The 27,099-nt window shown below is 39.7% G+C and overlaps 2 protein-coding genes across 5 annotated transcripts in view; one reads left to right on the forward strand and one right to left on the reverse strand.

The window, feature by feature from the left end:
* The window catches only part of FAM3C (FAM3 metabolism regulating signaling molecule C), a 48,565-nt gene extending 46,768 nt beyond the window's left edge, over nt 1–1,797 (forward strand). For all 4 annotated transcript variants that reach the window (XM_019750072.2, XM_074315665.1, XM_074315666.1 and 1 more), the window contains one exon: nt 95–1,797. In XM_019750072.2, coding sequence (XP_019605631.1) covers nt 95–184 — 90 coding nt within the window. In that variant the 3' untranslated portion in view covers nt 185–1,797. The remainder of the gene's footprint in view (nt 1–94) is intronic.
* Nucleotides 1,798–11,788: 9,991 nt separating this feature from the next.
* On the reverse strand, nt 11,789–25,968 carry WNT16 (Wnt family member 16). Its single transcript, XM_019750032.2, has 4 exons — nt 25,544–25,968; nt 25,112–25,353; nt 22,973–23,259; nt 11,789–16,382 (listed from the first exon to the last, which is right to left on the reverse strand). Exons 1-4 carry the CDS (start codon nt 25,636–25,638, stop codon nt 15,918–15,920), a joined length of 1,089 nt encoding a protein of 362 aa, XP_019605591.2. The 5' UTR covers nt 25,639–25,968; the 3' UTR covers nt 11,789–15,917.
* Nucleotides 25,969–27,099: the final 1,131 nt, after the last annotated feature.

Raw genomic sequence — 27,099 nt, forward strand, 5'->3', positions numbered from 1 at the left:
TGTTAGTGAAATGAGTGCACTGAAGCACGTTATTGCAGATAAGCTGTCCACCCAGGTTTATAAAAAACTGTATACTGTTATTGTGTTCCAACAGCACATAAAGAACAATAAGGACACAAACAAATACGAGGGCTGGCCTGAAGTTGTAGAAATGGAAGGCTGCATCCCCCAGAAGCAAGACTAAGGAGGAGAAATGGAAGGACCTGCACTTTCACTACTGATGGGGGAGCTCCAGCGGAGACACTGTATAAATGTTTTCAGAGCGTGCAGCCCTTGGTGTGCACACGAGCGCTCTCTTTGGATAGCAGGATTATTTATTGCTAACGTAAATAGATGTCTCTGTAAATAGTTGTCATAATGAACAAATCACTGAACCATGTCTAAGCATATTTCTCTAATAGTGCAGTGTTTAGACTGCTATGGAAAGGACATCTTCTAATTCTAAAAGCATACTCATGGATAACTAAACAGATAGTGGAAAATGTAGATAGATACTGATAGATATACTGGTTGATGTGAAAATCTATCATGGAATAATATGGATTTGAGGGAGGAGACATTGTTTTCTTCTATATATATTGCCTTTTGAGGATAGTGTCTTTTAAATTAAAAAGGTATTTGGCTAGTTGTATGTGTAATGTCACTTTACAATTTGACTCTCCTGGTATACCTCTTTTCTTAGTCTTTCTCTTCCCTTCCCAAGAAGCCAAGTAATAAAATGAAGTGAAAATTTGTATATGTGAAAAGCACAATATTCCTTTTTTAATGTACACAGTGAAAAGTAAATACATAAATGGAGATGACTTTCATGATTATAGCTTGCTGGAATTTTGTGTTAGCGATGTGAATAATGACTTCATCTTGTATAAGCTATTTAGAGTGAGGGTGGAGGTGGCAGCTCCACAGACCTGGGGAACCAGGCCAGGTCCCTTCCCCAACCAACCTACTTAGATCATCGAGACGGCCGTGTCAGTATATTTAGAGCAATACTGGCATGTATTTTCCTTATTTAATTGTTATCAGCATTGACAAAGTGGCTTGGAAAGAGGCATGCTTTACTACCACAATAATTTTGATTTGTAAACCAAGAAATTAATTTTGTATTTACTTATTTAATTTCATACTAGCAGTTTTTGCCTGAAGATATATGGTGACATATTTAGAAAATATTTAATTGCTGAATGGACTGATACCATTTAAAAAATAATTTTATTTGATACAAAATGACTTTAGACCCAATTCTACATAAAAATATAAGAGATCTAACTTTTTTTTGTTAACTTTAGATGTTCACTAAATGACTCGGTTTTTTTTTTTGGTGGTTTTTTTTTAATTTTTTGGGGCATTAAGTACTTATTATATAGGAAGTATCTTAAACTGGAACAAATGTAATGATCAAACTACCATTCATAATAAAAGGTAGCACTGACATTTTGAATCTAAATTTTAGATGACTTGTATAAAAACCTAAGAGCAGTATTTTTTATTTTGCTGTAAACCAAGTTGGAAACTGTTAATCTATTTCTTAAATATTAATGAGCTTTGGGGTCCTGTTTCCTCCCTCAAACTGAGTGTAATTCATGAATAAATGCACCATGCAAGTTTAAACAATTTTTATAAACTTTTCAGATGATGGTGCTTATATGCTAAATCACATTCAGCATGTATATTTTGACATTTAAAATACTTCCCTCAATTCTGTAAATTAAAGAACAGGTGTTTTACAGTTCCAGGGATTGTGAAATAAATGTCGCTTTTTTTTTTTTAATGATGAAAATAAATACTCTTGGTTTTGCATTGTGAATTTTTTTTATGTTGTCTGACGGTCGTATACCTACAGAACTTCACATCCAGGTTTGTCAAGCATTTATTGTACTGCTTCACATGCAAAATTGCATTTCGGTGGTTCAATACACTAATATCCTCAGGATACATCTTAACATGTATAGAATTTAAGTAGCAGGTCATCCCTTTCAAGGTAATAAATGTAAAATGATAGCTTTGTAAAGGTGTCTCAAATGTCAAAAGAAGGGATAAAGATTCGTTATGAAACTGCTTTGGGGCAGTTTGCTCTTGTTTCAGTTCTGTCTTAGAGATTGTGCCAACTTAATCTTGGAAGCAATAATTTTACTACATTTCATTGTTAGATATCTTTTAAAAATCAGCATTATAAATGAAACGATGCTTATTTAATGTTAAGAATTTTATTTATCAAAATCGGAAATTTGGCGGTGACTCTTTGGTATTTGAAATCGTGTTGAAGGACTTATGGATGCATAGTTTTTATTTGTAATCGTAGATGCTTTCCCATGGCAAGTGTATTATAATATGCTTGTTAGAAACTAAACAAAGACAGTAGGAAAAATAAGTGATATTTGAGAGCTAAAAGAAAAATTGAGCCAGAGTCTTTATGCCGACTTTCGTTTGATTAGAGTAAAACTTGTCCTTGTTCTTCCCATATTTTATTGTGTTTGTTTGGAAATGAATCAGCTAATATTTCATAATTATTAAAAGCACAATGAAGCACAATGCATTTAGCCTACATTGCACTGTATACTTTAACAGTTTATACAAATTATAATATAAATAATTTGACCCCCCCAAAAAAAAGATGGTAGTTTGATTCAGTTTGGTTAACAGCTCCCCATTTTTAAATGAAAGAATGAGAAATATGCTGTGTTTAATTAGCAATGCAGTTAAAAGTGTAATGCATTTAGAATACTTTTTAAAATATGCAAAGGAAAAGTTGCTCGTGTTGATCAGGGGAAAAGACTTGCCACTTAAACTCTTGGATTAGGCCATGGGCAAGTATAAGCACAAAGAGCTGTAGAATAAGGTACCAGATTTTACCTTTTCTACAGCTTTCCTCAGACGAATTGTTTTGCTGTCTTTTCCCAGGATGACATATACTTGGGTTTTCATTGTCACATGTCAATGACTTAGTGAATCTCCTTTTTCCTCAAAGCATCCTCAGTTTAACTAGACTTGTCCTCACCAATTGCTTGTCCCCCATCTCCTTTCTTGAGATTCCACTCAAATTAAGGGTTAGATAGAGTGGAAATCAGACAAGCCTGGCTTGGGAATGTCAGTCAGTTGCTAGGCCGCTGGAAGGGAGCAGCAAAGCATGCTGCAGGCAGCATGGGGAAAGCCCACCGGAGAACCTACGAGACTGTCCATCCACCAGACCCTTCCTCCAACCCAGAGAGGGGCAGGGCAGACCACCGGAGGGCAGCTGTATTAAGGAAACACTTCCATCACTAGGGTGTCTCTTCGAGGAGTGCTCAGAAAGCAAAAGGGACGGGCCAGACCTGTCATTAGCCCGAGCAACAGAAGAGAGTTGCTCGGGCAGTTCCATGGGCAGCTCATCAGCCACCTTCACACAGGGAAGGCGGTCCTCCCATGCACAGCTAGTCACGGGCACGACTTCCTGCCATCACTAACCTCACTGTTCAGCTCTGCAGACATCGTGCCTACTGCTGGAGTGCAGTGACTACTGAAAGAACAAGTGGAGACTCAACTGGTAAAAGATATTCCCCATTTTTAGGGAAAATTGATTTATGAAACTGCAAGCTCCTAAGGTTCCATGTAATCTGCCCATATTTGCGTCCCTTGATAACCAGAGGGAAAAGGGACCTAAAATCTTAGAGAAGTCTGTAAGGAGACAGTGTAGCGTACTGGTTAAGGGGACAGACATGCCTGACTGTGTCTCTCTGTTCCACTGTCAGCTGCATGAGGACCTTGAGAAAGTCTATATCATCACCTATAAAATAGGCACAATTCTGTGTGTTTGTGGTAACCCAAGTGCCTGGCACAAACTACTCATGAAATGTAACTGGTAGTATTTCCATTTTTGTTGACTATATCTCTTGCAGGCTCATAATGTTTTAGCCCAAGAGAAAAATTAAGTCAGCCTCTTGAGCTTTCCAATCCCATTATACCAAGTACAGTGGTACCTCGGTTTTCGAATGTAATCCACGAGTTCTGAAACGTTCAAAGAACAGCCGACAGCAAGGCCTCAGGATCTTGCACTCAGTGGAAACCATGTGACGTGTTTGACTTCTGACTCGTGTTCAAAAACGGAAGCATTTACTTCTGGGTTTATGACATTCATAAACCAAAAGTTCGTCAATGGAGACGTTCGAAAACTGAGGTACCACTGTACTATGGTCGGACATGTGTGCATCCCCCCAAAAAAATTCATGTTGAAACCTCATCCCCAATGTGATGGTATTAGGAGTTGGGGCCTTTGGGAGCTGATTAGGTCATGAGGGTAGAGCCCTCCTGAATGGGTTTAGTGCCTTCATAAAAGACACCCCAGAGAGCTCCCTGCCCATTCTGCCATGTGGGGACATGGCGAGAAGATGGCCCTCTTTGAACCAGGAAGCAGGCCCTTGCCAGGCACCAAATCTGCTGACACCTTGATCTTGGACTTCCTAGTCTCTAGAACTGTGAGAAATAAATTTCTGTTGTTTATAAGCCACTCAGTCTATGGTGTTTTGTTACAGCAGCCCGAATGGACTTGGACAACAAGCCTAAAGGGAACCATTAAATGACTAGAGCAGTCAGGTTATAGGAGAGAATGCAGCTGTTCACCTGAGGTTCTCCTTGACCTCAAAGCCTCTGAGGATATACTCCCTACCCTTTCATTTAATCCACACTGACACCAAACTACCTTTCATATGCAGAATTCAAGCTTTTGTGCATCTCCTGGCAGCTAAATTGCAAATGATCATATAGCTTACCTGCTGGCTGGCACACCTGCAGGGGAAAGTCCTGACTTCAGCCAGAGGCAGCCAGTGTTGTCTGATTCCCTCCTCTGGCCACAGCCAGCTGAGGAGACTCACAGGGGAGCTGTCTGTTGAAGCCGCAGTCTGGAAGAGCACAGAACAACAGACTTTGATGCCTGCTCCTCATAACCTCCTAACTATCCACCCAGCTGCTGCTCAGGGCAAGATGGGACAGCCATCAGGTCAGAGGAGATGCTGGGACTCAGCTGGCATCAGCGTCTTGCTCAGAGGCCTGGGAAGGTTCTTAACCATCAGCAAGGTGGCGCGGGCGCAAGACGCATCTTGAACAGGAGTTCTGAAACTTTTGCTTTCTGGGATCAACACTTTTTTAAAAAAAGATTTTTATTAAAATGTAGCTAACATACAATATTATATTAGTTCCAAGTGTACACCATAGTTGTGCAACATTTATATACCTAAAGAAGTGATCACCATGGTAAGTCCAGCCACCATCTGACACTGTACCACGCTATCACAATATTACTGACTATATTCCCCATGCTGTACATTACATCCCCATGACTTATTTGTTTTATACCTTGAAATTTGGACCTCTTATTCCCTTTCAACTTCCCCCCGCCCTTTTTAAAATTTTCAGTTGCTGTTGGCATTCAATATTATATTAATTTCAGGAGTACAGCATAGTGGTTAGACATTTATGTAATTTACAAAGTGATCCTTCTGACTAGTACTCACCTGGCACTATACATAGCTATTAACACATCATTGACTATATTCACTATGCTTTACTTCTTAACGCCTTCACCTTTTTCACCCTGCCCCCCAACACCTTCCCATCTATCACCCCAATAAATCTAGTACTAATATGATACCACATGTAGTTATTACAATATTATTGATTATATTCCTTATGCTATACATCCCCATAAATACTTTGTAACAACCAATCTGTACTTATTAATCCCTTCCCCCTTTTTCACCCATTCACAACATCCCTCCCATCTGACATCCAACAAAATGAGAGTGTTTCTGTTTGTTTGTTTATTTTGTTCTTTAGATTCCACATATAAGCGAAATCACATTGCATCTGTCTTTCACTGTCTGACGTACTCCACTTGGCACAATACCCTCCAGGTCCATCCATGCTGCTGCAGATGGTGAGAACCCATTCACTTCCAAGGCCAAGCAATATTCCATTGTATATATGTGCCACCTCCTCTTTATCCATTCTTCCATCGACTGACACCCAGGCTGACTCCACATCTTGGCCATTGTAAACAGTGCTGCAGTGAACATATGGATGCACATGTTCCCTCAAAGTAGCGTTTTGGGTTTCATTGGATAAATACCCAGAAGTGGGATTGCTGGGTCCTTCTTTGTCTCTTGTTATAGACTTTGTTTTAAAGTCTATTTTGTCTGGTGTAACTGTTGCACCCCAGCTTTTTGTTTATTTGTTTCTATTTTCATGAAATATCTTTATCCCATTTCTTTACTTTCAGTCCATGTGTGTCTTTTGACCTGAATTCTCTTGTAGGCAGCATATGTAAGAGTGTTGTTTCCTTATCCATTCAGCCACCCTATCTTTTGATTGGAGCATTTAATTCATTTACATTTAAAGTAATTTGTTGATAGATATGTAGTTATTACCGTTTTATTCATATTTTTGGTTTTGTTTGCTTTTTGTTTTGTCTTAAGGAAGTCCCTTGCAATACTGGTTTGGTGGTGAGGAACTCCTTTAGCTTTTGCTTGTCTGGGAAGCTCTTTATCTGTCCTTCGATTATAATTGATAGCTTTGCTGGGTAGAGTAGTCTTGGTTGTAGGTCCTTTTCAGCACTTTGCATATTTCCTGCCAATCCCTTCTGGCCTGCGAAGTTTCTGTTGCAATGTTAGCTGACAGTCTTATGAGAGCTCCCTTGTAGGTAAATAACTGCTTTTCTCTTACTGCTTTTAAGAATCCCTCTTTATTTCTAACTTTTGACATTTTAATTATGATGTGTCTTGGTGTGGACCTCTTTGGGTCCATTTTGTTTGGGACTCTCTCTGTTTCCTGGTCTTGGATGTCTGTTTCCTTTGCCAGATTAGGGAAGTTTTCAGTCATTGTTTCTTCAAATATATTTTCAATTCCTTGCTCTCTATTTTTCTCCTTCTGGTACCCCTATAATTAAAATGTTGGTATGCTTGATGTTGTCCCAGTGGCCCCTTAAAGTGTCCTCAATTTTTTTAGATTCTTTTTTGTTTTTGCTGTTCTGATTGGGTGTTTTCTGCTACTTCTAAATCACTGACTCGATCCTCTGTTTCATCTAATCTACTGTTGATTCCCTCTAATGTATTCTTCAATTATTGTATTCTTTATTTCTGACTGGTTCTTTTTTATGTTTCCCATCTCTTTGTTGAAGTTCTCCCTGTGATCACTGAGCATCCTTATAACCAGTGTTTTGAGCTCTGCATCTGGTAGATTGCTTGTCTCAATTTTGTTTAGTTGTTTTTTTCTTCTGTTTGTTTGTTTTTTTCTGGAGCTTTATTCTGTTCTTTTATTTGGGAAATATCTCTTTGTCTCCCCATTTTGGCTGCCTCCCTGTGTTTGTTTCTATATAGGGCTGCTATGTTTCCTGTTCTTAGTAGAGTGGCGTTATCTAGTAGGTGTCCTATGGGGCCCAGTGGTGCAGTTTCCCTGGTCACCAGAGCTGGGTACTCCAGGTATGTCCATTGAGTGGGTTGTGTATGCCCTCCTGTTATAGTTGAGCCTTGGTTGCTTTTCACATGTCAATAGGAGGGGTTGATTGATTGTGAGAACTGGCTGTGACCACAGTGGAGGATCTATTTTGCAGGGGCTGACCTGACAGAGCAGAGTTTGCATTAGCGGGGCTCTGGTGCCTGCCCAGTCTGCCCTTTGGGTGTGTGGTCTTTGGAGATGGCAGAATGATGCTCCAGCTTAGTTCAAGATTGGCCACTGTGCCTGCCATCCCCAGGGCCTCCTTGGGGAGTACCCACTGTAGGCCAAGTTCAGCTGCAGTCTGTGCCCTGCCCCGGGCCACCTGGCATGAGCCACAAAGCAATCCAGAGATAACCATCACCTGTGCTGTGTTTGGAGGTGGCTTGAGAGTCCAAGCCATGAACCAAGACCAGCTGTTGCTAGTGCCAGGCTTAGGGCTGCTCAGCCAGTGGTATGGGACATGCTCAAGCCAGATACTGCTTGTTTGGGTTTTGTGAACCTTTGAGAGATTTTAGGAAAGTCGGCAGCATGAGCCAAGGCAGGCATGTTTTATGGAAAAGCCACTGGAAGGGGCTTGGGTTGCTTGAAAATTGGATGGGGTGTGATCTCAGGGAATAATGGGACAGAGCAGATGAAAGATGATAGCCAGTTGGATGGAGACTCACATATGACATCTGCCTGCATCTGCAGGCTGGGAGAGGGAAGGCTCAACAAAGAAACAATGGCTTCCACCATTGTTCCACCTGTCTGGGATAAAGCTGCTCCTCCAGGACTGACCCTGAAACTAGACAATTCAGTTCCCAACTATATGTCCCTGGTACCTTTCAAGCTGCTGCTCAGCACTGGAGCTCAGAGTGAGTGAATCCACCAGCGAGTAAGTCCAAGGGCGGGCCCTTTAAGATGAACACCTGGGATTCCAGCCACCCTCGGTCTCACTCAGCCACAATCTCTGCTGGTTTTCACAGCCAGAAATTACGGGGACCTCTCTCCCCAGCACTGAAGTCCTGGGTTGGGACCCCTCACTCCTCAGGGTGGAACCTCTGCAGCCAAGATATCCCTCCCAATATTTAAGGGTCACATGCGGATGTGGGGTCAGCACGTTCCACATCTCTGCCCCTCCTACCAGCCCCGAGGTGGCTTCTTCTCCATTTCCTTAGTTGTAGGGCCTTGGTTCAGCAAGATTTCAGGCATTCTCAATGATGCTTATTCTGTGGTTTAGTTGTAGTTGATGTGGTCTGAGAGGAGGTGACCACAGTATTTACCTACTCCACCATCTTGACCGAAAAACATGGGATCAATACTTTTATAACAGTAAGTCTGTTATTTGAAATGTACACATTTGACTTTCAAACATTTTTAGCAATGAATTATGCATTCAGATACAGTCCTGCTCATCCACAGTGCGGTTTCTACTGCTTGAATGTGACACAATCAGATGAACAAACTCCGTACTGGGGCCAGGGAACTCCCTGGCCAAGTCTTAGCCTTCTGTATCACCAGGGGAATAAAATGGCAAATTTGGAAAGTGACTTCTGTATACCCCTGTGTATTGGGAGCTTGATTAGAGACATGCTGTGTGCTTTATGTGACACGAGCAGAAATGAACTGCAAAGAGAACATCTTGCAAATCCAAGCTCTTGGCAGAGGAGAGATTTACAAGCAAATAATGCTGAGAACTGTAATCAAAATGTGTTCAGTTTGTAGAGAAGACACCTGAGAGTTATGCTTCTATGTGTAGGCCCTGGGTGGAAGAAGTGGGAGAGTCATAGGTGAGAATTTGCTTAAGTGTGAGAAATGGGAACTGGGCCTGAAGTCCTATGTGCCCTTGCCACGGGGAGTGCAGCCGAACCTACATGACTTCCTGCTCTCCCTTAGGGAGAGGATCTGAGGTGTAAAATCAGTACATGAACTTCTACCTCTGCTCCTGCAGAAACCTGAAACTTTTGACCCAGGAATAAGGTTGAAAGCCAATTCTTGTGGAACTGTTAATACCTTGCAAGGGAGTGTTAAAATTCTACTATGGGAATACTCTGGAGGAGGTTCCTGATAATTCTACAGCACCGGGGGTGTGGGACATAGGTGCAGTTACAGGAATTGTGGCAAAATTCCTGAAATTTTGTGATTGTTGTTCCTACATTTAGTTAACAAATTTTGAACTGTAGTTTCTCAAGAAATCATAAATTGGGCATTTGAGGAAATGAAAAACGTTCAAGCCGGCAGAGGAGAAAATTCCTCATTCTGAATAGTGACAATTATCTTTCAGCTTGTAAAATGATTTAGCCTGTACCTATTAAGAAGGGGACATGTTAAAGAGGATGTATCACACTCATATTTTCAGTTTCCCATTTTGCTATTGTGCCATCAGCTATTTCTTGCCTTGCATAGAGGCTGAAGAGCAAAAATTAGTTGTTTGCCAGAGAGTTGGAGATGAAGCAACAACAGTGAGTAAGACTTCAGGCTCTCTCAATGTTATAAGTCAATTATATCTCAGTAAAGCTGAGGGGGAAAAAGTACAACTGACAAAAGAATTTAAAGAGCTTATTTTAAAAGTAGGGATTATGCACTAGAAATAAGCAGGTAATTACTGACTTAGTTTCTGTATATTTATACCTTTCCTTGTTTTATGAAGGGTTTGAGGTGTGTTTAAAGGTACAGTTAAATTTTGTGATATTCCTCTTATCAGATCTATTAGGGGCTACCTTTTTTTTTTTCTTGGCTAAACATGGCTGGGTGGATATGGGCCACTATCACGGGTGTTTGGTTGTTAGTAATATGCCGATGGGAAAGCTGTTGGCTTCCATGGAGGTGAATTACCCTAAAGAATCAGACTGGCAACTTGACAGAGGGAAACAAGCCCTGTGCCACCACTCTTCCTGCTTTTCCAATTCTCACACACAAATCAGATGCTTTCACTTATTCTGCAAATTAAAAAGTCACACATGAAACTTTAATTTGTGTTGACTTGGTCCACATTTCTTATTACTTTCCCTTTACAACTAGTGGGAGAGGCTGCTTTTTTAGCATGATTTTGCTTCAAGAGATTTTAATCATGCGAAACATCTCTAGCGGTTTTTCTTTGGATGCAAATGTCAACCATTACCAATGGTAAATTTCCTCCATCTATTAAAAATAACACCTTATGTAACAATTGGCTGTAAGCACAACAATAAAAAGGATGTAAGTATTTATTTAATGTCTCACTAAATTAGTTTGATCTATAACCCTAGTCATTTGCTTTTGGAATGATTGTTAGGCTCCTGCAGAATCCAACTGTTAGCCACATTGGGATCTAAAATAGCAGGCAGTTGAAATCACTTTGAGCTTAGAAATCAAGAGGCAGTGTATTTTCATTACATTTCACGGCAAATTCTAAGGTCTCCATTCTCCCATCACTTCACTCCTGCACCTCAACCAAGTTTATATAACCAAAACCATGAAGGAACACCCTGTAATTTTCATTATATTTACAAATCTTGCAAACTTTAAATGATATACTGTAGACTCTGTGTATTAACTGTTTTATGTTGTGAGAGGCATCTGATCGTTAAGGGCACAGACTCTGAACCAGTCCGTTCTGTGAGATGTTGGGCTAGTTACCTAATTCCCTGTTACTGTGTCTTTTTCCTCATGTGTAAAATGAGAACCACAGTAATGGTACCTACTTTGAGAGGTTATTGTGAGGACTAAATACATATATAATTTACTTAGAACAATGCCTGGTACATAGTACGTGGGCCTTAAGTGTTTACTAATACCATTTTCTTTTTCAAAGGAAATGCGTCCTTGGTGTACCACTGTGTCCCCTTTCAGGCTGTATACCACATGCGTTTGTCCCTCTCAGCTTACCTCATCATCCTACTCCAAGAAATGTTATGATTTGTCACATCTGGTGTAGTGAAACTGAAATCAATTTTAAAAATCAAGGCATCTTAGCCAACTTTCCTTATGAAAGGCTCGTCTTGAGGAGTAGTTATGGTTCCTGGAGATATGATTTGGATTTTTCTCCCCTCAAGTCAGCTAAGTGGATTATGGTGTTCTGGGTAAATAATTAATGGGCTCCAAATGGTTGGTTTAATTCCTCAGTGTTTGATGGTCTTTGGGAGGTGAGGCAAAAAGTACCAGCAGCTCACCAAATTGCCGATAAATATTTTGATGGGAAGCTTTTCTGGTTCCAAGTTTTAAACTAAGTAAAACCAAACATATCAGTACTCACAGTTCCTCAGAAAATTAAAGTGTGTTTCAAAATATTTACTGGGAATATCATATGGTTACAAAAGCTGCCAAATAAGGTCATAGCATCTAACTTATGTAATTAAGTCCATTGTTATTCTTAGTGTAACTATCATAACATCCACAAAAACAAAAACAAAACAACTATCAATCCAGATTGTAAAAAGGAAATAATGCAATTGTTTATATTCAAACAAATTAGTTTTTAATGTTGTGTAAAGTACTACTATCAGGGAAATGTTTTAATTAGCCAACTTCTTTATTGAGAGATTACAGATAATGCCATTTGATATGTTTGTCTTGATTTCATTTCAGACAACCATCATTGGCTCTTAACCATTGCCTTTCTTAAGCAGTTTCAAATTTACAAAAAAGTTGAACTCCTAAGTTGAAGATGAATGCACTACACTACCTCCCTTCCCCTTTAAACATCATAAAGAGCATTTAAATAAATCAGGGCACTTTGTACTCCACCTTCTTTCCCCTCACCCCCCAGTGCTTCGTCTGGCTCTGAGCCTGACCCCTGTAATATCATAGAAAGTTGTTTCCTAAACACGTAACTAGAATTGAGGACATTTAACGTCTGTATCTGGCATAGAGGTACCCTTTTAATGGTAACATAACACCCTGTTTTTCCCTCTATGGACTCATCCCTTTCTTATGCTCCAGCTATGTGGGTTTAGTTGACATGAACCCCACTGCCAGTCCCCTGCATGGGTCTTGACTGCCTTAAGACCATCAGTGTATTTGTCACCCAACCCAATCCCCAGTGGCTATTGTGATTGGCTCAGGGATGGGCACACTAACCAATAAGACAAATGATGACTTTTGCTGAGGATTCTGGGAAATATTTTCCCTCTCTCCTGTGTGAACAACCAAACCAAACCAAACCAAACCAAACCAAACCAAACCAAACCAAACCAAACCAAACCAACCAAATGAACAAAAAACCAAACCTCCCCTTTTCCTTAGAATGGGACCTCTCTCTTGCCTTAGAATGAGTGGTAGGGGAATGTGAGGTCTGCAAGGGAGGTGTGGCAACTGTGTTGATAAGAAAAACAAAGCCTGGAGCTGCTATTGGGGTTGGGGTGCCCAGCACCCTGTGAAGCCTGGTTTAGAAGACAGTTCAACAGAAGCCAGCCCCTTTAGGCTAGAGATGAAGAGACCTGAGCCCTGGGAACCTAGTGTGACCTTTTGGATCAAGCTTCACTTGAACCCGTCACAACTCTGGACTTTTCAGTTACTAAGCCAATACATTTCCTTTAATGTTTGTCAGTCTGGGTTGCATTTTCTGTTACTTGCAGCATAAAGAGCCCTAAATAAAGCAGGTAAGCTAGCATAGACTGGATAGGGACATTTGACCTCCAGAACTTGTATTCCCAGGGGCACCATAGTGCTACCTCCACCGTGATGGAGAATGGGAAGGAAATGAGCCAAAGCCAAGTTGTCAGCCAGTAAATCAGCTGCAAAATTCAAGGATGGCTTCCATAGTGATGCCAGGGAGAAAGAGGAAAAGAAGAACCCAAAGACACAGCTTGGGAGTTAGAAGTTTCTGCTCAGGCATGCCAGAGAAGAGAGCCTGAGTTGGCATCACTGTTTTTCAGCAATGGCTGAATAATAAATAATTAGGAATTTGTGAACAAGAGGCTGCCTGAGTCACAATTGGTTGGTAAAGTAATTATGAAAAGTTTTCTAGTTCATAAAAGAAATAATTGGCCATCATTCTAAAAGAGTGCTTATTTTCAATGCAGATAAAATAGATTTACTTTGCAAAAAAAGGCATGAGAGTAAGTGTCTGTTTTTCAGGTTATTCTAATCAGCGGATGCTAAAGCATGACAAACCACTCCTTTAAATCAGCACTATATTTTGTTCATTTGTCATTTCTGAGTCTCTCACTCAGTAAATAATAATTTTGTTAAACTTTAAGGGTCATATTTAAATGTTTAGCCTTGATTTTAATATTAGACCTGAGACATTTTCCAGGGGTTTTCTCTTTTTCACAAATTATTATTCTGCCTTGGTAAATAAAATGGAAAGGAAATAGCCTGGGAGGCAGGGATACATTTCTTTAGCTTATTATGAGAAAAGAATATCCTTTCTTTGTCCATTTTGAACTTAGAAATCTAGTTTTCTATGTAATACTGAAATACTTAACAATTCATAAAAAAGTACACATTTACATTAAAATACAACCTTAAATACAGCCCTGTAATTTTACAAAGAACCTTGTAAAATATGATGAATATACATGCATGAATACTAAAACAAGAAAGGCCATTCAACATTCACATGGAAATGCATTACATACAATATAATAAATATAAAGGATATCAAATCCACAAATTGATCATTATTCTGATTTAGATTCTTCTTTACAGTTAAGACTTTTACTGTATAATTTATTATAATAACCTTACAAGTTAAACATAGCTAATTAAAAACAGATTTCAACTAATCTGACTGTTGAAATAACACAATCCTCAATATTTCGCAGCATATTTTAATCTATAACACATAAAACTGTCATTTTGGCAAGAAATACACATCCGTATAGCTAACTGCTCAATTAACTTCTTTTTCAATGTATAAAAAAAGTCAGTTAATAGTATGAAAAGAAACAGAAGCTAATATTTCTGAGATAATTTTATTGCCTCAGCTCTTGGGCTTTGGCAATAAATGTCTTAAGTTTTAATATAAATCATATAACTTAAATACAGTATGTACAAAATATAAAACTTTTTAGCAAAATACTATATAAAATACTGTCTTTACACATTTAAAGGATGCTTTTCCTTATAATGTAGGAGAGCCCTTTACCTCTAATTTTCCCACATGTTTTCAGGATCCCTTCTTCCCACAGTATTTCAGAGCTGGGTTTTTTTTTAATGGTGGAAACGGGTCTATGATTAAAGTATAAAGCTGAAGATCAAAGATGGTTATATACTTTACTGAGGTTTTTCTTAAAATTCTGGTTAAAAGTCACTTAAAATCCAAATTACCCATTTCACTTTTTTACATTTTGATTCTTTCCTTTCGTCACTTTAACATACACTTTTTAAGGATATTCTATCACTTTATAAAGAATCTTTTTAGTTGCCTGTCCTCTGAAATGCATGAAAGGGTAAGCAAGCACCCACTGCTTCTGTTAATTTTTCAACATTTTGCGTATGTATGCACAAACACTTAGTATGGTTTCTTCATCTAAAATACTGAGAGAGTAAGTGAGATTCATGTTTACTGTTCCTTGCTGCTCGAATAAGGTATCTTTAAAAATAACTAATATTCACCCACCACTACTGAGTTCCATAGTCAATGATCTTATTCTGAGGATGGACCAGGTCTCCCTGCATGAAAGCTTCTTCCTGTTCTTTCTTGCTGGGGAGACAGATTACTCTCTTTGTATATCAGTGTATGAGGCCTGACAATTAAGTTAGCGAACTTATTGCAAAGATGTTGCTAACATTTTTTTTTTATATATATCAGAGAGTTCATTATGAATTTGTACCAACTGAGCAAACAGTTAACTAAGTTTAGTATCTGGAAGTGCTGAAAAGACTGCGTGAAAAAATTAGATGAAAATGGCCTGAACTTCTCGCCAACAATTCATGGCTCTTGCATCATGACAATGCACCAGCTCACACGGCACTGTCTGTGAGGGAGTTTTGAGCCAGTAAACAAATAACTGTATAGGAACACCCTCTCTACTCACCTGATCTGGCCCCCAATGACTTCTTTCTTTATCTGAAGATAAAGGAAATATTGAAAAGAAGACATTTGGATGACATTCAGGACACCAAGGAGAATACGACTACAGCTCTGATGGTCATTCCAGAAAAAGAGTTCCAAAATTGCTTTGAAAGGTGGACTAGGCGCTGGCTTTGGTGTATAGCTTCCCAAGGGGAGTACTTCCAAGGTGACCATGGTGATATTCCGCAGTGAGGTATGTAGCACTTTTTCTAGGATGAGTTCTAGAACTTACTTGTCAGACCTTGTATATTTCCCAGACCACAAAAATATGAACCCAAACCTTTCAGCTTTAGAATACCCCAAATCTACATGCTCAGTGTGAGACATCCACCAGGTAAAGGGCACTCTGACAGACGCCAAAGATCTGGGAATTCCGAGGCAGGAGTGGACTTCACCAGCCCTGCGCAGCGCCAGGCGCCCTCTGCTGGCTCTCCCGCTGTCTGTCACTGAGAAGGTCGCCCAAGGCTGGTTGGAGGGGTTACTTGCAAGTGTGGACATCAGTCATGCTTTCACACCTCCTGCAGCGAACATAGCAGCACCAGATAAACTTGCACTCACACCTCTCCACGTGCCTGACTACGTGGGTGTTGTAGCCTCGGCCACAGCAGAGGAGGTTGCAGCCATCCGCACCTTCCGACGTTCGGTTGCATTCTCTGCCTTGCGTCCCTGGGATCCCTAGTTTCTTATCCTCCACACAGTAATTGGGAGACTTATTAACGTAGAGCAGATCATCCTTGCGAATCGGTACTTTCCTCTGGTCTTTTTCTCTCCTGCGCATTTTCCTCTTTATTTTGTCTGAGACTTGAACACTGTTCTCATATTTATCCTTCAACAAGTGGCCGATCTTTTCAAAAGAAGACATGGTTTTCCAGCACGTTTTCACAGCACAGGAGCCGGAAACTCCGTGGCAGCGGCAGTCTACAGACATCAGCTTGGCGACAGCCTGAAGCCAACAGAAATTGTGTTAAATATCACTGGTTTTACTCAACATTAGAAGCAAACTAACCGAATCACTTAATGTTCTGGGTCTTGTTTCCTCCTGCATAAAAAGGATGGGTTTGAACATAAAAGATCTTTCGGACGGCTGAGGGTTTACATGTTTTGTCCTTCTCTTCACCCTGAAGAGCAAACTTTTCCAAGTCAAATTTAAAGTGAACCAGGCTGACACATTTATCAGAGATTATCTGAGATAGCACAGGGAAACAGACCTCGTGGTGAATTTTGGGTGTGGGAGGATGTTCACGCAGGCCTCCATGTACCTGATACCATTTATTATAGTGCCTTGCTGCTCAGAGTGGTTCCTGGGGCAGCAACACCAGCTCACTTGTGAGAAATGCTGACCCTCAGTAGCAGGAGACCCAGGTGACTCGTGTGCATGTTACATCTGAGAAGCACTCATAGAGCAGTCCTCAACCCACACAAACAGTGCATGCAAACATCTGTGGAACCTTACAGCCAATGCTCAACCCCCGGAGATTCTGATTTCATTGGTCCAGGTGGGGTCCAGGTAATGGTATTTCCACAAAGCTGCTCAGGATGATACTAATGGGTATCAAGGGGTGAGACCTATGGATTGAATTGAACGTTCTCAGGTTTGAATCACTGTAAAAGTCGGTTACATTTATGGGGCTTTCAGGGGCATACTACCCCCTGGTCACAGACCACATGAGAAACGCTGCTGACTAGTCAACTTAACTTGGGCAAAAGAAAAAGGGGCCAGAAAGAGTGCAAGTGTGGTTGCTCCCCCCAAATATCTCCCCGACTTCTGGAAAATTAATTCAAAACATATCTCCTATTCTTGATGGATCAGTGGCACCACCCTAATATAGAAAAGGGATAATATTTATGTAATTTTTCAATTCCATGTGCTGAGTTTAATTTATACAGACTGAGAAATTAAATGAGATTACATATATCTGTAAAAGCCCACTGCCTGGCACACATGAAGGTCTAAATAAACACCCCCTTTCTGTGAAGAAGAAGGTATAGTAAGAGTTGAGATAAAATTTTAAATGGGGCTAAAAGGGTAAAAACAATACAGAGATTTCAAAAGTTTTAGTGCTCTAATCTCTTACATACCAGCCTAGGCAGCACAGCTTCCTTCAATCTCCAGAGGATGGCAGAACAGATTAATAAATCGTCAGGACTAGCTGTAGAGTTGACGTCTGTCAACATGCTGGGTAAAGTGAAAAATTGATCTATCCACTCAATAACTTGGAAAAACCTCACAGCTTAAACTCCACTTACAGTTCTTATCAAACTTATAAGATGACAGGGATTTATACTTTGCTATTTTGTACCAAACAAGACATTGACATGTTTGCGGAACGTTACGTTTCCTAACAAATTAACCAAAGTTTCTGAACTATCTAATGAGACAGAATATTTCAAACAATTTATAATATTTGCAACCTTGAATGAGAGCATATGGTATTGATTTGTGCAGTATTCGATACTTTTTACTGGTGTTTAAAATAATAAACCAAATAGTTGTTAAACCCTGTTCTTTATAGAGTACAGCACATATGCTCTTTTTTGAATCCACAAAACTGAGAAGCGAGTAGATATGTCTATTTCTTATTAACTCAGGCAAAAAGGTAGCTTTCAATGAAATCAAAACAATTTATAAAGTAGGGCACACCAGCTTATTCGGTTAAATTTATGGCACTTGATGTTCACAGAGCCTTCAATTATTTAAAATGTCTCTAGGCAAATATATGTTCAAATTAATGCAGTCTGCCCATTTTGTTCAGATTTTTAGTGCCCGAAGGATACGAGAAAGAAAGGGCTCAATCAATGCTAGGTAATATCAAAACAAATTGCCCCAAGAAAGTGAAAAAATCTAAGGAGGTATGTTTATGTGTTTAAACCCGATCAACATTCCTTACAGTCATCACCTAGTGATTTAAAGCTGCCCCTTTGCTCAGGATCATGACTGAAAAGCTGACTTTTTCTTTTATTAACCAGTTCTGAGGTCATGTATGGTGTTGCCAATTTGCAAAACATACAGGACAAGAGTGAATGTTCACCAAATACTTATTGAATAATTAGTCCAGCTCACTTAAACAGTTATAACTCATCCCTTAGTAGAAGAAATAAGAAAAACAAAACACCTTCTTAATCAAGAGTCATTGCCGAGAGGTCAATGGTATTGGGAGACCTTGATCGAGCTGGGCTCTCCTCCAATTCGTCAGCCCACAGCAGAGGCACAGATTTGAAGGATAAAGAGAGATTGATTTTCCAATACAATATGACTTGTTGAATTTGTATTGAAATTTGAGGGGGATTTTCCTGCCGTAGAAAAGTAGCTCTTTTAAATATCTAGAGTTAACTGTACCTTTTCAGGGATAACATTTAAAGAAGTAGTATTTGATTACTTTTGGATTCTATACTTCTTTGTCCTTAAGAATTAGTATAAAAATAGTTTATATCATACATACATATGTTCTAGAATAGAAAGACAAACTTCAAGAAGAATCTCAATAACTTGACATGCAATTTAAATAATTATATCCCCGTAATTCTCCAAGGAAGAAACTTGGACTACTAAGGATTAAAATAAAGCAATGTAATCACAACTAACAGAATTTGATGAAATGCAAAATGCACCGGCAGATAATACACACACACACACACACACACACACACACACACACACACAAGAACTCTACAGAGCTCAGTGCTTCTCAGAGCACATTTTTCATGAATTATTTTACTTGATTTAGCTTTATCGGAAGAAATGTATTGCACATAGTAATTAGTTAATGGAGATGTACTTATTCCAATTTTACAGAAAAAGAAAGAGTGTGGTTAAGAAAGACACTTCTCTTACTTGAGGAAATTTAATGATATATAATAGAAAGTCTTTATACGCAGCAGGATAATTTTAGTAGAACAGAGAAAAATGAAAGCGGAAAACACAAATATATTTAAGAAAATTTAATGAATACTCCAAAAAAAAGTATATTCTGGAGTTTTTCAGCTAGGATTCTTAATTAATGTTAAATAGCTCTCCTGAGCTCCAGTGATAGAATAGTCATATTTTGGGGAACAGAAAAAGTGAAAAAATAGCAACCGAATGAGTTGTGTGTGGTTATGAGAAAATTCCTTTCTCTACTCTAGTTGAGTTGTTAAGGTTTATAACGATATTAACAGAGGAATGTTTTGTTAACTATTGCAAACAGATGTGTGCATTTTGGTGGAATATTTTTAAACTATGGGAGGGCAATTAGGAGGGGAACATTTAATCTACTGGGCTCCTTGTGTTAAGTTTTGGTTTGATACATTCCTAGTGAAGTGAAATACGAAAGATGTATCCTTAAGAGTTAAAGGTAAAAATAGAACATGCTTGAGAAATGGTCTAAGGAGTGATTGGTCCGGCAAATTTGACTCAGGTATAACAGCAAGCAGTGATTATTTTCCAGTGTATTGTTTCATCCAAACTTTACAGAAATGACAAAAAAAACTGTTGTGAAAAGTTTTGTGATGAGCATTTCATTTTGTCAACTATCAGATAATCTGTTTAAGTTTTTATGAAAACTGCGACATGAAATTGGATGGGTATATGTAGCATTCCTATTTCTGTGACCCATTTAGTGCCTTTTGGTCCAAAAATAGATTTGAACCTGCTGAAAAGCAAAACACTTATGTGTTGGTCAAGTACTTATAAATATTCTTGAAACAGGTCAATGAAAATTTGGGTTTGGGCCCTTCCCACTTTTTTGAGTTACTCATCATAAAACAAATTATGGGGTAGGGAAACTTAAAAGTTTATGAGGTGGACATGAGAAGAATGGAAATATTTTAAGCACACCAAAAGAAATACCCATAAATATTCCAAGTCACATTATTCCCAGAAGTTCAGCCCCTGGAAGACATCACATCATTGTGTTAGCCAATCACCATTCGGCAACATTATTCTTGGAGACATAACTTTAGGAATGGTGTCAGAAACCAAGTGGGAATTTAAGGTCAGCGGTTAGAAAATCATCTATCCTACTCACAGCACTACTAAGCGCCAGTACCCACATTTCTCTAAACGCTTTCCGACATTTGGAGTTTGAGATTTTGAGACTAGGAAAATCAACTCAATTGAATGCAGACCTTGAACTTTACTCAGAAGAATATGCCTATTAAATTAAAATTCTATTTGCCAATATTGAGAATGAAGTTGATTGTTTTTCGACGTTAGATGATAACCTGGAAACCTGGTTAGTTTGTTATGGTGGTGGTAGGGGTTTTTATTTTTTTGGCCATCAAAGGGAAGAAAAATACAAAATACTTTGAATTGTAATACTACTTCATGAGTAAAGACCAATAAAAACACCACTGTAGTCCCTCAAAATATCTAGGTAATATTTTAAGTTTCCATGTAGACTAATGTGAAAAAAAAAGATTCAGTAGAAAAAATTGAAATGTACACAAAATGTATATACATGTATAGGCTGAATTATTTTCAGCATAATTAGAATAATAGCAAAAATCTAAGGAATGTGAAGAGATTGTTTTTTTTTGTTTGTTTTTTTGTGTTTTTTTTTGCCAACAATGGATTAAAATTGAAGCTGCATAGTTGTATGTATTTAATAAAATTAGAATATAAATAATATTTTAAAATCTAAGTTAATAGTTACAAAAACAAATATTGCTACCTAATTGGAAATTCACACAAGATGGAATAAAACTAAGTAGCTGCCTAATGTTTCTAATACAACACATTTATACTTTAGGACTTTAGGACTAAATATTTCAGGACTTTTCATAAGTTCATTCAAGATGACTTCATTCAAGAGCATCATAACATGGGTTTCAGAGTTCTGTTTCTTGGTTAAAATGTTTTAAATTTCAAAGAAATTATTTAAAGAATGACTAAAGATGATTTAAGGTCCAAATTAATAATAAATATTCATTTAATTGTTTTCTTATATTTTAAATATATTAATTTGACTTATCTTGATGCTTTTTTCTAGCTTAACTCTAGAGTTTTAAAGAACATATGTTAATTATATTTAACCTCTTTTATACTAATGTATTAGAAATAATAAGAAATCCCTTTAATATTTAAATGGAAGCAAAACCTAATTCATTTATTCATTTTTTAAATGTAAAACTTTAAGGAGAAGAGACATGTGCATACTGTGGCGTTACGGAATAGTGCTTTAGTGAAATAAATGAACTTTTAACATTTCTAAACAAAAACATAAAAAGCTGATATAGCTATTTATTAATTTCTTATTTTCCCTTTTGCTATTTTGAATAGAAGATTCAAATTGAACTGAAAATTCAAATTTAAATTGAAGTGTTATGGTGATCTATTTATTGAGCTTACTGTTTTTGTATTTTAAACCAAAGTGGTTAGGGAAAGAAAACTGGCTGAAACTTGTAACTATTCTGAGTGGATTCCATTTATTCACTTTCCAAAAATGTAAAACAAAAGCAACAGAGACTTTAAATATTCCTGCGAGATACTGCAACTTGTTTTATTTCAGGAGAATGTAACAGATTGGAATGACTACTTTGGGACCTTTACACGCTAGTGAGTATTTACAGTAATATATGATATGTGCTGATATTTCTATCCTGAAAAGATTATTACAACATAGAAAATATATATTCATAAAAAAGGTTTTGACTGTTTTAATAAAGTCACTCTGAATTACCAAGTAAGTCATCTATGGTATAGAACTCAAATTTTAGTGTGTCGATATTCAATAAGGTAAATATATAAAAATTAAATTGGGCTATAAATTTAGTCCATTTTAAGAAAACTTAGTATAAAAAAAGCCAGAATTCATAAAAGAAGTTAATTAGATAGTGGTACTTCAAATTTGTCTCCTGCTCAATCTTTAATATATCTACATTTAAAAATATCCATATATTTAATACACCTATAGCCCATTACATTTATCAGTATTTATCAATTTTATAATGGATCTACATGCTTTATAATAAAATAACTATTTCCTTTAAAAAGATTTGTTTTACCAAAAATATTAGTTAAATGTTGTATATTCCAAATGTATTTAAGAATGTTTGTTAGAGGAAGTAAGGGCAAGACTGACAACATGTTTCAGAGCCATTGCTCACTAAAAAATAATCAAAATTCAAATTTGAAGGAATGAAATTTGATCCAGTCCCATTAGAAAGGCAGACATAGATCTTATTCAGGCTCTGCCACTAAACAGCTAAGAGGGTAGAACCAAATAACCCAAAAGGCACTTGTACATCTACTATTTTATAATTAGCATTTCAGGTATACAAAGTATACAATCACAAACACATTAGATGGAGAACATAAACTAAGTCAATGTGGTCAGTAGAGGCTCATGAAAGAGGCTCATGTATGTCATATATATACATATATAATAGATAGATAGATAGATAGATAGATAGATAGATAGATACACACTTCTTAGAGTGCAAGGGTGTTATTTTGTTTTTGTTTTTTAACTATTTGGACAGATTCATTCAGAAGTGTAATCCTAGTGATATTTACCTAAAGGCACTAAATTTTTTATTCCATTTTCTAATACATACCTGCCTTCCAGCTTCATTGTTATGTAGATTCATTGTTAATAGTACTTTGCTGTCTTTCTCCGTGGTGTTTCTGACGGGGAAATCTAGGAACTTTCTGCTGAACCACATGCCATACTGGACATCATCGGAGCAACCCCCCCAGTGCCAGCCTTCACTCGCTGAGCCCCCGTTCTGCAAGGTGGTGTCACAGGAGCATTCCGTCATGTTGCCTGCACTGCATGACCTGGTCACAGAATGCACCAGACCAGCAGCCATGACAGCATAAATGAATGCTGTTTCCTTGGTGCCTAGAATAAAAAACATAAATTGCTAAATGTAAGAGCCATCCCAGTCTCTGTTTATGTTCATCATAGAGCCTCTTACTCATTCTCTTGTCAGGGAGGCAATTTTTCAATTGCTTACAATGGATGCTTTAAGGAGTACATCGTTAGAAAGGATGATTTTTCTATTGTTCTAATCTTTTAAAAAAGCAGCATTAATTTTCAGTATTCTGCTCGAAGGAACTGTCATACATTGTATGCCACACATTGTCCTCATATTTAAAATATCTAAAATATGAAATATATGTCACACCTAGATCAGAGACTAAATTGAGAATAAAAACTCAATAAATACATGTTAAATTTAAAATCCTTTGTGTGGATACTGTAAATGGTGACACAACAGCCCCAAAGAGTCCAGATTACGTTTATTTTTAAAGTTAAAAAGTGTTCTCACAAAACACAAGCTGAAAAATTTGGTGTGATTTTTGGTTGCATAAATATTACATGTCAGCAAGAAAATTAAAATTAAGCAAAGACCAAAGCAATTAGTAGATAAATGTTACAGTTTAGGATATCGTGAATAACAATCCTGATATTAATATGAACAAATTATATATTTTGTATAGTACTAGCTAATCCTCTTATAGTCTTAAAGGCAATGAAAGATCATTAAAATGGCACCCGCAAAACAAACAAAAATAATTGTTATGGAAAATTATTGAATATGTATTTAGCATATCTGTAATAGAATTTGAACTAAAATCTTTGAAAGCTAAAGTCCTATTAAAACGTTAATAAAATGGACTAGAAGAGATTCCGCAGGCAATATTTTTTTTCTTTCGAGATGTTTAGATTGGAGTAGAAACAATTGCATGCCCGTTGTCCAATAAACCTTTTCAACAGCTGATGCCTCTGCAATTCAGCAACTGTGAAGAACATATCTTTTTTTTTTTCCCCTGCAGGGGGTCCGGGCTCCCTCGGAAGGGTGTGCCGGCCAAAACGCAGCAGGGCAAAAACGATGCTTTGGCGGCAGAGTGTGTCGGGACCGGGTGGGGAAGGGTCAAAGGGGAGGGAGAACGGAAATCAATGTGAAAAACAACGAATCTTTCAGCGTCCAGGTCCTAAAATTCTTTGACTCTGCTGATATCGTGGAACACTCCTGGTTCCCTGTCCCTTTATCCTTACCAAGTCACCAGGCACGTGTAAGTGGAACCTTGTTTCACTGCAGCTTCCCGCGCCGCGGGTGTGCGCAAAGGAGGGAAGAAATAGAAGGGAAAACAAACAAACAAACAAAACCACAGAAAACGAAAATCGAGGGGAGAGCCAAAGTGTCGTACTCGGGTTAGCTGCACGTTGGGTTGTCCAGAACAATCCCTTTTCAAATCACCATTATCCATCCTGTCTACCCGGTGCCCCGAGGAGTCAACAAACGTGGGGCTTCGCGGCAATTAGCCACTTGTTCAGGGCTCGGTGCGCAGTGGAGCTGCTTAAATCAAAGCAGATGCGGCAGCAGCATTCTCTGCTGCAGACATCATGTTTCTGCAGCTGGTCACCCATGCAGGGGGGCGCTACGGGGTCCGAGGGGTCGGCGGGGTGGAGTGTCAGAATTTTTCTCCAACTCCAGCGGGGCACCGCGTGAAGGAGGAAAAGCTATGGCTCCAAGAGCCCCGCTCTAGACCTAGGGAGTCACCCCCTCCAGGAGAGCACCTGCACCCGGGGTCTGGCTCCCGTCGCTCCCAATTCCCGTCCACTAAAGGACCTCTTTGGGGATTTAGAAAGCGACGGGACCATGAAAGCACTGTTTATTTTATTTACAAGGAATTGGAAGGGTTGTTATCCTCCGTCCTGTGCCAGCACCGAGGGTCCCGGGACTCACCGCTGCTCAGCTCGTAGCCAAAGAGGGGGCTGGTGCCCGGTGGGGCAGCCGCGGCGACCTGGCAGTTCCATCTCTCGTGTCTGAACTGACTCCTGCACTCCTGAATGCCCAGCCGGGCGCCCTCTCGGATGCTGGGCAGCAGGTACGGTTTCCTCTTGCACAGCTCCTTCTGGCGGCTGTTCAGCGGCAAGTTGGCGCAGCCCAGCTTCTCCGGAACCCCAAAGGAGGCGATGCCCAACCACCTGTAAGACACGGCCGCCCCTAACGTAAGTCTCTCGCCTGCTCTCCTCCCCAGTCCCAGATATTTTCTCCAAAATTAAGTCACCCGACCTAGGGTCCCCTTCTCTCCTCCTCCGCCTTAGCTGAAAGTTCCCTGAGGCTGGGCACCCCTTTTGCCACATACCCGTGCACCCCTGCTAACCCCATACTCACATCCAGTTTCCTTGGGCTCCGCTGGGGAACAGTGCGAGCAGGGCCGCCCACAACGCGCACAGGCGGGGCAGTGCCAGGAGCGCCGCTCTGTCCATGGCCCCCGCATGGAGTCCCCCAGCCCCAGACACTCCTCTTTTGCACTCCCGGCCCAGGGGCCCGCCAGGTCACAGGTCAGTTCCCCAGCACCCAGCCGTCCCACGCCCTCTTTCTTCCTGCAGACACATAAAAAGAAGGCCAGCAGTAGTAGGGGCTTTCAGCAGCCTCCCCTCGCTTGCAGGGAGCAGCGTGAGGAGATGGGAAAAATAGCTTGGGGCCCTCCTCCGGCGTCCAGTAGGAGTTGTGTTGGAGATGCGGGAGCGTCCCTCGCATTCCAAGGTGCGAAACTTCTGTTGGTGTAGTTGTGTCTCCATCGCCCCCGGCCTCTCCTCCCATCTCCTCCCCTTGGCCGCGCCTGGAGCCTCATTGGCCCAGCCGCCTCCCCGCACTCATCATCCCGGGACCTCAGCCTCTCATTGGCTGAAGCGGACTCCGCGGGAGGCGCTCGGCCCGCGGCTCCCCGACCCGGAGTCCAGACCCGGGTGTGTTCTTGACCTTTCCGCCGCAGTCTCCTGAAAGTGGGTCTCTGCAGGAGGGGTATGGATGCAACCTGAAGATTGATAGGGGCGCTGCTGTGTTAGAATCCTGGGGGGATGCGTGGGTCGAATGGGAGATGTTTGAGTTCCACCCACCCCAGTCGCATTTGGATTAATTACCCTCTGGGTGGAGTGGCTGGAAAATCTCACTGTCCCCGTTACTTTCCACCTTCATAGGAGAATAATCTTTTTGAGTCAGAGTTGGTACCGAACAAGTTGACCTTTCAACACCCTGCTTGAGAACGGGTGAAATTCTGTCAGGCTGGAGATCATAGTCTGGGCAAACATTCATTTCTAGTGAAAGGGAAGAAGATTCCAGCCTAGCATCCAATCTGCGGTATTTAAGTTTTGTTGTGTGAATTCCTTTTCCCGGTTTGTCTTGCATTCTGCAGTCCTTGAAAGCACTGTCAGAAAATGGAGCAGAGAGAAAGGATGGGGGTGAGAGCTGCCTGGAGAGCTCTAGGGTAGGTGAGTGCTGCGTCCTCACCCTTCTCACAAGCCCACGTTGTGGAGACCTTGGTCAGGGCTGCACATTGAAGACAAATTTTTAAAATTTACTTATTAAACACCTACCATATGCCCAGTACTGCGGAAAATTACAAAGACAAGATCCCTTTCCTTGAGTGCACAAACCAGCCATGGAGAGGAGTCTAAAACAAAATAAATTGAGATTATCAGTAAAGGAGAGTATGGAATTCAGCCTGGTAGTCTTTGGAGCCAAAGAGAGTTTGGAAGCAGAATGTTATGGTGCCTGGCCATTTAGGAAGGTTATTAACCAGTGTTTTGCTGGATGGATATTTCCCGCAGAACTCTTAAAGCAAGTGGGATATGCTCAGCTATGGTAGCAGAAAGCCTGCCTCACCTAGTTGGTGACAGGAAATGTTTCAGAGAGACATCGCCTGCTCGTCAGTGGACTTAAGAAAT

The sequence above is a fragment of the Rhinolophus sinicus genome, linkage group LG11 (genome assembly GCF_036562045.2).
Source record: "Rhinolophus sinicus isolate RSC01 linkage group LG11, ASM3656204v1, whole genome shotgun sequence".
Taxonomy (NCBI): Eukaryota; Metazoa; Chordata; class Mammalia; order Chiroptera; family Rhinolophidae; genus Rhinolophus; species Rhinolophus sinicus.